The 12879-nt window shown below is 38.9% G+C and overlaps 1 protein-coding gene across 1 annotated transcript in view; it reads left to right on the forward strand.

Moving 5' to 3' along the window:
• The window catches only part of CFAP54 (cilia and flagella associated protein 54), a 234432-nt gene that overhangs the window by 102409 nt on the left and 119144 nt on the right, over positions 1–12879 (forward strand). Inside the window, exons 32-33 of the mRNA XM_075205979.1 lie at positions 9959–10067; positions 11550–11662. Coding sequence (XP_075062080.1) covers positions 9959–10067; positions 11550–11662 — 222 coding nt within the window. The remainder of the gene's footprint in view (positions 1–9958; positions 10068–11549; positions 11663–12879) is intronic.

Below are 12879 nucleotides of genomic sequence, written 5' to 3' on the forward strand. Positions count from 1 at the left end.
GCATCACCCCCACATTACAGCAACCAGCATCACCCCCACATTACAGCAACCAGCATCAACCCCACATTACAGCAATACCCTCTCCTACTTATTAACAATACGAAGCCCCAAACACACTAGAACATTGCCGCCACCACGCCACCCCATACCACAGCAATACCACCAATTATACAGGCGCCACTGTAGGAAACCAATGTTTTGCTTTTTTCAAATCTCCCACAAGATAGCAACAACGGAATACATACACATATATAGGTAACAGGTACCCTTTTCCCTCAATTAAATAGTAATGGCAGAATTTTCATGAATCATTCCACATGAAATAAAACTCTAACATATATCTAAAAAAAAACACATAACTATTGAATGATCATTTGAACCCACACAGCCACATTAAAAGTATTTCCATCTACAGCAAAATGTCAGAGAAGATAATATGGCAGAAGTTCATATTATGCCACACCATAGTGCGCCCAGTTCATATTATGCCACATCGTAGTGCCCCAAGGTCATATTATGCCATTAATAGTGTCCCCAAATAACATTATGCCATAGTAGTGCACACAAATCATTAGTAGTGCCCAGACAAAAACTCATTCACAAATAAAAATTGTACAGCATATCAGATACTGAGTGTGTAAGTCCCAAGAGCAGCTTAATACACCATTTACAATGCAAACATAAATAGATATATTGACACAATCAGATAAAATTTATGACAAGCAATGTTTTTTCCTCTTAATTAAAAATCTTTGTACAGATAAAGATGCAAGAAACATTACAGCGCAATAATGAGCAATACATAGTGTTTTAAACGTCATTGGATACACAGTAGTGCAACCAGTTTAAGAAAGGATGGTTAAAAACATATTGCACACGAGAAAATATTTGAACTTACCTGATTATGGCATCCTGTGTTCTGTTCTCCTACTGGGTGCGCTGGGCGAGGAGGGATCAGCAGCTGTCAGCTCACAGGCAGTCGGGAGCAGGAACAGAAGGCAGTGGTCGAAGCGGAAATTTAGAAGTGGGGGTATGGAAAATATAAGTGAATTGTCCCCTCTGTGCATTCCTATTCTTTATTACTACTTGTTTTTTATGAGGGCTGTATCCCTGACATTCCCATTCTTAAGATGTCTCTCCCTTTACACTTTTTTACCTATGCCGCTGCACCATCTTTTCCTTTGTCCCTCTCACTTAACCCCCTGCACCACCTTCTCCCCTGGCTCTCTCACACGTCTTCCTACACCTTCTACCCCCTGGCTCTCTCACACGTCTTCCTGCACCCTCTATCCCCTGGCTTTCTCACCTCTCTTCCTGCACCCCCTACCTCCCTGGCTCTCTCACCCCTCTTTCTGCACCCCCTACCTCCCTGGCTCTCTCACCCCTCTTCCTGCACCCCCTACCTCCCTGGCTTTCTCACTCCCTCTTCCTGCACACCCTTCCCCCCTGGCTCTCTCACCCCTTCTTCCAGTGCCCCCTGCCCCCTGGCTCTCTCACCCCTCTCCCAGCACTCCCTGGCTCTCTCACCCCTCTCCCAGCACCCCCTACCCCCTAGCTCTCTCACCCCTCTCACAGCACCCCCTTCCCCTTTGGCTTTCTCATCCCCCTTCCCAGCACCCCCTTTGGCTCTCTCATCCCCTCTCCCAGCACCCCCTTCCCCTTTGGCTCTCTCATCCCCTCTCCCAGCACCCCCTTCGGCTCTCTCATCCCCTCTCCCAGCACCCCCTTCGGCTCTCTCATCCCCTCTCCCTGCACCCCCTTCGGATCTCTCATCCCCTCTCCCAGCACCCCCTTCCCCTTTGGATCTCTCATCCCCTCTCCCAGCAACCCCTTCCCCTTTGGATCTCTCATCCCCTCTCCCAGCACCCCCTTCCCCTTTGGATCTCTCATCCCCTCTCCCAGCACCCCCTTCCCCTTTGGATCTCTCATCCCCTCTCCCAGCACCCCCTGGCTCTCTCACCCCCTCTCCCAGCACCCCCTTTCCCTTTGGCTTTCACCACCTCTCCCAGCGCAACTCGCGGCACCCCCGCGACCCTCCCCCCCCACCGGCGAAAGTCGCGGCAGCCCCCCCCATCCCCGAAAATCGCGGCACCCCCACGACCCCCATTCAGAAAAAAAAATATCTGGAAACTGATTGCTTGTAAGTGCAACGAGGGAGGGAGCACAACAGAGGTAGCTGGTTCCCGGGGAGGAACCAGCTACCATGAAGACAGGAGGAGTCGGGCCGGCCCATATAGCCATCGGCCCTTCTGGCATTTGCCAGAAGTGCCAGATGGCCAGTCCGGCCCTGATTGCTGTGGAGGCTGGTATTTATGCTTTTCAAATCTCGCGAGAACCGAGCTCAGAAATACGAATACGCCACAATAACGTTTTGCCTCGATTTCGATTCCGAATGGGCGGGAGAGTACCGAGCGTGCTCGGCTCGGTACTCGGATAGGCTAAATTCAGATAAATTCGGATCTCGGGGAACCGAGCCCGCCCATCTCTAATTTTATATATATATATATATATATATATATATATAGTGTGCCTGTATGTGTGTGTATGTGTAAATATATATTTATATATATATATATATATATATGTGTGTAAAAATATATATGTGTGTATGTGTATATATATATATATATATATATATATATACACACAAGTTAACCTGTGCATGATACTCATGCATTCTAGTCAAATCAAGATACTTAAGGTCTTAAAAAGGTTCTTGTCATGCATTTGGGCCTAGCATAGGCCTCCTCTGGGGAAGATCGTTACTTCCCGACGCAAGCGCCCTTTTTAATGTGTGTTCATGAGGTAAAATTACCTCACGAAAAGGAGTTTGACCCCTCAACTCATAAATTTAGCCTTTACTACCCCTCCCACAGGGGCAAGGGGGGATGATGGAAGTTAACTGACTTGACTATTCTAATTTTTTCAAATAATGTCAGTATACCAAATTTCAGGTCAATTGGATGAGCCCTTTTTTTCCACACACACACACACACACACACACACACACACACTAACGCACGTCTCTACACATGTGTGTTCATGAGGTAAAATTACCTCACAAAAATGAGTTTGAGCCCTACCAAATTTCAGCCCTTTTTGAATTTTTTTTCCCACACACACTAAGAATTTAGTAGGTCAGTGTATAACTCTGCCCAGCAGGTGGCGCTGCAACTTGTTTTTTTTTCCACACACACAGACGCCACTAAGCATTTATATATTAGATATATATATATATATATATATATATATATATATATATATATATAATGATCTCATATAGTGTAGTATTTAAAAAATACCAATTTATTAACAAAAAACATAAAAAGTGCATACTCACAATAAAACAAATAAATTAGCCTTATCTGTAATCCCACAGATAATTGCTAATGTCAGCTTATTAGCTTTTCCCTATTATTGTTACTCTTTAAAAGCTGCTGGGAGACTTAAGGAAAATGTAACATCCCAGCTACTTTTACCCACATATCCGGATCATCTTTTGAGCTCTCTCAAGACCTTTGTTAACTTATTATTGCAAAACATACTGAAGCATTGGTTACAGAAGGATCTCTAAACTGCTGAATGTTCCAGTGAGCACTGATTGGGCCATAACCTGGAAGTGAAAAGAACATCATTTTACCATAAATCGTCCACGACCAGGTGCACCTCGCATGATTTCTGATAGAGGATTGAAAAAAATTATCAGAAGAGTTGTCAAAGAACTAAGGACCACTTGTGGAGAGCTTCAGAAAGACTTGGAATTAGCAGGTACAATTGTTTCAAAGAAAACAATAAGTAATTCACTCAACCACCATGGCCTGTATGCACGCTCACCACACATGACTCCTTTGCTGAAGAAAAAACATGTTGAAGCTCGTTTAAAGTGTGCTGCACAACATTTGGACAAGCCTGTGAAATACTGGGAGAATATAGTGTGGTCAGATGAGAGCAAATTTGAACTCTTTGGATGCCATAATACACATCATGTTTGGAGGAGAAATGGCACATCACATCACCCCAAAAATAACATACCAACACTGAAGTTTGGAGGTGGGAACACCGTGGTGTGGGGCTGTTTTTCTGCACACGGTACTGGCATACTGCATGTGATTATTGGAAGGATGAGTGGAAAAATGTACCAAGGCATTCTTAATAAAAATCTGCTGCCATCTACCAGGATGCTGAAGATGAAACGAGGGTGGACATTTCAGCAAGACAATGATCCCAAACACACAGTCATGAACACTCTCAATTAATTTCAGAGAAAGAAAACAAAGCTGCAAGAGTCGCCCAGCCAATCACCTGACTTGAATCCAATTGAAATCTATGGAAAGAACTAAAGATCAGAGTTCATAGAAGAAGCCCACGGAACCTTCAAGATTTGAAGAATATTTGCGTTGAAGAATGGGGGCAAAATCACACCAGAGCAATGCATGCGACTAGTTTCTCCATGCAGGAGGCATCTTGAAGCTGTCATTACCAACAAAGTCTTTTGTACAAAGTATTAATTAAATTTCAGGAAGCGTGTTCAATACTTTTTCTCTGTGTCATTTCACAATATTACACAAAACTTAAATTATGGACATCTGTGGTTTGATTTCTTTGCATGTGTGGATTGCAAGGGTTGTTGCTGACATTTTATGTAAATTTAATTTCAATAGCCACATTAAATATATATTTACTGAGAAAATTGTTGATGTGTTCAATACTTCAATAGTTAACCCGGTGTGTGTGTGTGTGTATGTAAGTATGTATGTACATATGTGTGTATGTGTGTATATATATATATATATATACATATATATATATATATAATTTGTGTTGAGTCATAAAGAAAAATTTAGAATGATTAGTCGTTGCGCTCAGGTAGTTAAGCAAAACTTAGAGAGACAAACTCTTCCTATTCCATTCTCCTCATTTGCTGGTACTTACGTTTTTTCTTGTTGTTTCCAGTTCAACTTCAGTAACTTTTCTGTTATGTCTTGTTGTGTGTTTTCTATTAGGATATTTTAATTTATTATTTAAAAATGTTAAACTAATCAAGAAAAATTAACTCATAGAACTATATACCACTCTTAATTAATATTATGCTTATTGATAATTGTCCTGGGCATGTTTAATCATTTCTTACCCTTGAATTACGTTCTTCACTTAATCCTTAGTCTATTTGGCCTTTCAGCTCATATTAAGTCTGTGTTAAAAGTTTATCCTCCTCTAAAATATATTTCTGTTTTAGTTATGTAGAATTATTACCATAAAGTATTTGAAACTTCCAGAAATGTTACTTTTTAATATTTTATAGACATATTTTCTTTATTATAGTCACCATTCTGGTTTTGATTCCAAGCTTATTATGTCAAATGCTGTTAGTATTTACATAGCAGTATTTACTGTTTTATAAGATTTTCAGTCGTGTTTTATTTGCTTACTTCCTGATTGTTTTTTTTAGTCAGGACTTTCTTCTGCTGCTCTCTTGTACAGAACACAGTGTTCAGATTGAGGTCTTCTTAGTGCACTAACGCTCTTGTTTTGCTGCTAATAAATCGTTCATCTTAGTAATGTCACAGAAGATCTATTATGTGCCATACATTCCTCTTGTGAAACAATGGCTCCACGTTCTCTTCCTCGCTAAGAGTATATCTGCTAAGACTGATGGATTGGCCCATCATAAAGTTTCACAATTTGATAATGTGTAAGCCCTGAGATTGCAGTTTAATCTTTGAAATAAAAACCATTCAATAAATGCTCAAGTATTAAAGTGCCTTCCCTGTTTCATATATATCAGTATAAAAGACCAACAATATGTAGCACCCATTGGAAATGGAATGCCCACTACCATACATCTAGGTTTTCCTCCCTACTGGCTCTGCTCATTGTTTGGAGAAAATTTTTAGTTTTAGTTTAGTTCCAATAAGCACACAATCAAATACAATAACCTATAATATAAAGAAATATTATAAATTAAAGTTGTGTTTCAGAGCTAGGTATGTATGTTGGACGGCATCAAAGCATACTGGAGGGACAATGGGAGGAGTTTAGGCTACCTGTTGCTGATGGAAGCCCTTATATTGTTTAGACAACTAGCATTAGCCATTGAATATGTTAGTTGTTTCATTGTCATGTCATAGACACAATATTATACAGAAAGAATGGTGTTATTTGAAAGCATACGAAAAAATATTTTTGTCACATTTCTCTGAGTAAAGTTAATTGTATTGTGTTGATTAGTAGTTGTTGGCTCAATAAAAATATTAGTAGTATTATTGCATGAGAAAAATAAAAACTGATGTGTAGTATTGGGTAATATACTGTGTATCAAGAGCATCACACGTTTCTGTTAAGTAAATTTTACACATTTTATAACAAAATTCCTATTGCCAGTGCACCCATTACACCCGCTTCTAATATGTCTGTCAAGCTGGAAGAGCCGCTGAATGCAGAAAACACCTACTGGGATTAGCGCCACTGAACTAGGAGGTGCAGAATCTAACGTACCCCTGGTGTTCACAACGGAACCCCCGCAAGGACGTATGGTCTTTGCTGCAAGAGGTACGCAGGTCGCAGTCCACGTAGACAGCTACCAGTGTGGTGAAAGAAGGGTCAGGACGATCTGGATCAAACCAGCAGAGACCGGCGGTACAACGGAGAGATCCAAAGCGAAGTCAAACAGGCCCAGGTCAAGGGTCACGAGAAATCCAGAGAATCGTCAGCAAGCCGGGGTCAATAACTAGGTAGAAAACAGGAACCAGGAGAGGAGTCAATGGAAGCCGGGTCAGAACCAATATCAGTGCAGGAACAAAGGAACGCTGGAGAACAGGAGGACCTGATACTCTGGCACCCTAATGGTGCCAGAGTGAGATTTAAATAGCAGCTGCAGCACGCTGATAGGAGTAGAGCTGAGCGGCAGAAGCGCTGACAGGAAGCGTCCCGAGTTGGCGTGCATGCGCCCAACATCGTTAGGACGGCCAGGGACCCTGTGTGCCTGTTGCCTAGCAACATGACGCCCCCTGGCCGGATCCATCAGGTGACCGTCCCCGCTTTGTGGAGGAACAGCGAGAACGGCGCCTGACAATGTTAACTGAGCAGTGGTTACATTGCTCACTAGGTGAGAAGAAGCCATTCAGTCATTGGTTATAAAGATGTGAGCTGTCTGCCTGTCCCCATACCAATCTCTTTTTCTGTGTGCTATATATATCCATAAATACACACTCGCTCATTGAATATTGAACCCCTATTGTAAAATATAAGGTTGAGTACATTATGTCTTAAAATACACACATTTCAATATGAAACAAAGCAAGGTGCTTGTTTGAGGAGATCTTCATATCCTGATGCGTTTTACCTTCCCTGACAGTTATACGTTCCATCAAGGAACACTTTACGTGACACAAGAGACATCACTACTCTCCAAATATAAGGGTATCTTTTACAGGAGTCCCAACATAACTATTTTCCAAATTTAAGTGATGACATCACTTCTCACCAAATATAGCAACCAACTTTACACGATTATTTTACACACACCAGTTTGTGTAATATTGTCAAATATTCACAAACACACATAGATATGTAAAGTTCAACAACGTGTGGGTAACGCTACAAACGTTTTCTCAGGTTTAATTTTGTATGATAAAATAAATGACTTTTGTTCTTTGTTTATGACAATGAAACCGTTAACATGGATGAAAAAATATTCTACTATAGACACACTTTTATTTAAAAAATGTTTCTCTGGGTTATGGGTCTTGCTTTCACTTTGTGAGATTGATTTTTAAATTGAAGTAGAGAAATAGATTTGAATCAATAAACTGTCATTTTACAGTAGTACAAAAAAGTGAAATGTTGACAACTACCTGGTTATTGATTTTCTTGTTCTACCTATACAAGTATTAAGGGATATTAATTTGTAATGTAATTCTATTTTTATTCATTGAAATAACGACAAACTAAAGCCTGATTCTGGATGCCACTGGCAGTTTTTATGATAGGTCATAAAAGTTGATCTTTGTAATACTTAAAGGAGAGGTCATAAAGGAAACAATATTCTCCTTTATAGGTGGGATTTGTGGACCACATTCCTGATAAAAAGGTTTTACAGTTAAAGAGAACTGTCTGAATTGTACAATCCCTGTAGTCCACAAGAGGTATGAAATGGTATAGGTTTGCCTCTCTAAATCATGGGTTTTTAACCTGGGGTCGGTGGATACATTTCAGAGGATCCATGGCCTTAGATGGAGAACAAATTACATGTTTATTTTCACTGACTTTTTACTGCAATTCAGAATTTCCATAACTATTGAATGTAGGCAACAAACCACAGTGGTGTTAGCAGTACCTGTAACTTTGTAATCCAATAGAAATTACAGATATTTTCCTGTCATGTTTTTCACTGAAATGCTAAATGGTTTCACGGCACAAAAAAAGGTTAAGAACCCCTAGAAAGGATAACTTGCTTGTTGGCTCCTGTAAACTAGCCTAGGGAGCTGCGGATTATAACACCTGTGCCATTAGGTGATTGCACTAAGCAAATAGACTCCACCTACTTAAGAATTCTAAATTTAGTTCTGGCTAAATAATGAGAATACTTAATGAAGAGCTCGAAAACATAACTCGTATCTCATAACGTTCACACTGTACAAACTACTATAGAATTGTATAAATAATATATGATTACAAAATGTGTTTTCCAGCTTTTGCTAAAATATAAATCCCAACAAAAAAGGAGAGATCAAAAAAGCGCCCCCTGTCACAGCTGCCTAATACCACAATAAATGCCACAACATTCAATATATCACAGATAATACAACAAAGGTATAAAGGCGCAGATAACAAGTTCACCACAGAATAGAAAAGAGGAAAAGTCCATCAATGTTCACACAAATCAGAACGCTTCTCATAGGTCCAGTTTATGCAATCTTCTTTACAGGTGATATCAAGAGGCAAATGTCACATGGAAGAGCATAATTTTGTCTTTTATAAAACTACAGTGAAGTTAATCCGCTGACTGATATCCACAATCGTGCCTGATTTAATTGCCACACGGTGCTCACTCGAAATATATATAACGAGAGAAATATGCAAAAAGAATCTGGCATAATATCATCAGGGTTTATTTCACATAATTTAAAAGCACCACAATAAAATTCTCTTATCATATACGGTATCCCAACATAAACAACAAGTGGACCCGTACCGGACTTAAGTGAAGAGTCAGCGTGTAGATTGAATAGCTCCCGGGCAATCTCCGCTAGACAGTCCTCTCTCCTCCGTCGCGTGTAACACTGCTGTCAAGTGGGCTACTTGTGTGATGGACTTTTCCTCTTTTCTATTCTGTGGTGAACTTGTTATATGCGCCTTTATACCTTTGTTGTATTATAAATCCCAACAAGCCTTACCAGTTACTTATATTTGTAGTTTAATAAATGAAAAGCCACAGGTTGCTTGTCACTGCAGCAGATCCTTGTTTTCATTATAGGTATATAGACATATATATTGTATAAATAAGTTAATAATGTAACTATGAGCATTTATTTTGCTTAAAATGATAGTAAAACATTGTACTTATAAGAGAATAAATTCTGATTAGGTACATGATTACAGTTATGAGGATGTGATGTAAAATATACTGCCATGAGCATTAAATAGCTTAATTACAACCAGTAATAATAAATTACATTAAGTTTCCTCAACAAACATGTTCTATCCCACCATCATATTTGAATGTGACATTTTTCATCAGTGAAAGAAGTTTGCCCTATAAAAAGTAATTCCTTCCATAGAGCAGGTTTTAGTATGAAGGTGCTTCTTTCTTGTCTACTGAGTCTTCCAAAGATATCAGTCTGGTAAGATGTCAGTATTTTCTCTTTGCAATGATTACGTCCTACCCAGAACTCTTCAGGAACTACTGTATTCAACAATGTACAGTAAGTTAATTGAAAAATATTTTTTTTTAATTTAGGAGGAATGAAAATGCACAAGGAAACCAGAAAAATGATGAGACAGGCAATGTCTCAGGATCGAATGATTCATTCAGGAGATACACAACAGCCCTTGTTGAATATCAGAAGGTTTGCCAAATTATTATTTTTCAACTTTATTCTAATTGCTAAATTTGCCTCAAAACAATAGTTAATCTTTAGGGTATACCAACTGAAGCACCATCCAGTGTGCATTATTCATTGTGTATGTTTTTAAGACTTGTGGGGCATAGATTTATGTAGTGTTGCCACTATTTTTCCACAGCAGTTACCTTGTTCTCTTTTAAGCCTACATACTCACTGTGTATTGCTTTTTTGTATTTTTTTTTATATCTCCGATGCAGTTAGCAGGATGCACCTAAAATGCAGGATGTGCTATATTAGATGTATACTGCCTTTAGTTAGTATAGATATGCCCTTTAACAGGCGACACAGGATGGTGGGTTCAGCTAACTGGATCTGAGATAAAACATCATTTGTGTGATAGCTTAGCACAGACATGAGCAGAACCTAGGACAAATATCATGCAGAGACATATTCTAGTGCATGAATAATGAAATTGTAAAAACATGATATGTCATGGCTTATTGAGGAGAAGAGTTAAGAGAGTTTGATTTTTGTTTGCTTTTTTAGCATTTTCAGTTCTAAATCAGCTCTGAGGAGCAAGATGGTGGAGGAGCAGAAGGTTGTATAGGCTGATGGGAGGAGTTAGTCAGATTGAGGCTATACTTTGCGGAATATGAAGTAGATGCACCTAGTTTTGCGATGCAGGGCAAATCATTCTGTTTCTGAATTGTGATCTGATCAAATGGTGGAGAGGGTGCATTTTTGCTGCATATTTTGCTTTGCTGAAGGGCAGACAGCTATTTTCACTTATTAAAAATTAGTTTTTCAGCTGCTCAAAGGTAGTAGAGAACAGGTCTTATTCTTTTAATGGGGCACATTTTATATCTTTTGCAAAAAACACTCTTTGCCCAATGTAAAAAATAGTTCTTACACACAAAGTGCCCCACGCACACTGTCCAATGTCCTCTCACTTTCATTATTAATTTAGGCCATAAATGAGGCTAAACTGCACAGCATTTAGGAAAAAAACTGAGAAGTTGAATTTAATGGAAATGGTGGTTCTAATATGGTAGGAGGTGGGACATTGATGAGATTTTTCTGCATCCCTACAAAACTAGGCACACATAGTTCACAAAGAACAGAGAGTGGGCATGAACCTTGAAATGTGCTGGATGGACCATTTGGTTCAAACCGACTAACGCAGCCAATAACCTATCAGTTATAACAATCATTACTTTAAAATGACAGTTCATAGACTTTCTGTGCGATAATGTTTATTAATCCTTAATAAAGTGTTAGGAAGACATGACATTTATATTTATTTACAAAATAGTTATACTGTTACTTGTCCTTTACTTTTTCAGTGTGCAACAAAATCTACTCTAGAATAAATCCTGCAATGTTTAATTATATACTGTACATTTGCATTAGTTTTAGCTCTAATGAAAATATTCTTGACGGTGTAATTAACATATGGCAAAAAAAATTGTTTTATTGTTATTTAAGGGCAAGGCACAATCACAACTGAAGAAAGGCAAAAAACAGAATGTAATAAAAAATAATGTGGAAAGTCTTAAACCACAGCAGAAAAAGAACAATCAGAATCTGGAACTTCACAGGTCTGTTTGAGATATAGATTATGTAAACCTGTATAATTGTGTATAACGAACACTATATTGGATTTGAACAATAAGAATCCAAGTCTATACTGGATCAGTGTTTACACATATACTTCTCACACCTTTAGAAGAGCCCCATATAAGTAGCTGAAACAATGTTTTAATTGAGACTTACAATTCCATTGTTGAACTCTTTGTGAGTACACGTCTGACTCTACAACTGTGTATGTATGTGTGTGTGTGAAAGTTCACCAGATTTATTTTGTTAACATTTTCAAATTATACACTCGTGGGGGAAATTATATGCATTTAAAATAATGTTTAAATGATGTGTTTAGCGCACATTTATGCAGTCATTAGGGTAATTAGAAGTAATTGTGTTGTTGTCTTCGCAAAACATAGCCTGAGTGCATCAGTCTAATGAACATAGCAATTTGAAATTAAAGTTTAACTTTTATCGTAAAAGCATTCTAAGATAGTAACTATTTAAAGGCATATAGCATGTATTGCTCTGAGTGATACTTTACCAAGCACTTCAGAATAATAGGACGTGTATAGCAATGAAAATTGTGATGTTAAATGGGCATCCTAAATGACCCAAACTATTTTTAATGGACATGTTAGACACAGCTTGACATTCGACTTGCTGAATGTTCTGTTATGTCCCAACAATGCTCTGCTAGAAGCACCAGTCATGTAATTGTTTATTTATTTGGTGTTCTATGATTGTCCAGTACTTTAACATTGCATAAAAATAAACACCTGTTAGCTATAAACCTACAGTGACAGATATTTTTTTGGTAATCAAAAAGCAAAAACATTCAAGTGCATACCTCCCATCATTAGTTAGCTGGCATCAAGACTGGGGGCGTTGCCATGTCACGATTGGCCGTGGCCACACCTCCCTGTTCTTTCTTCCCTTCCAAACACCTTCATTGCCATTCACAACAGCAGTGAACATACAAATGATTCCCAACTCTCCCACCCGCGGGACAAAGCTGTCTCAGTCGAGATGGTGGTACAAAGCACTCCAAACGGGACTGCCCCGCTAAATTGGCATGCAGGTGTTCCTTCCTCGCATGATTTCATGCAAGTGCTTTTCTTATTGTCTAAAATAAAGCTTCTTAATCAATATGAAAGCTCTAAACCATGTTACCCTAAATTTGCATATAGTTATTAACATTGGCTGGTCTGTCAAGCAGACATTATTGAGCAAA

The sequence above is a fragment of the Mixophyes fleayi genome, chromosome 4, assembly GCF_038048845.1.
Source record: "Mixophyes fleayi isolate aMixFle1 chromosome 4, aMixFle1.hap1, whole genome shotgun sequence".
Lineage (NCBI taxonomy): Eukaryota > Metazoa > Chordata > Amphibia > Anura > Limnodynastidae > Mixophyes > Mixophyes fleayi.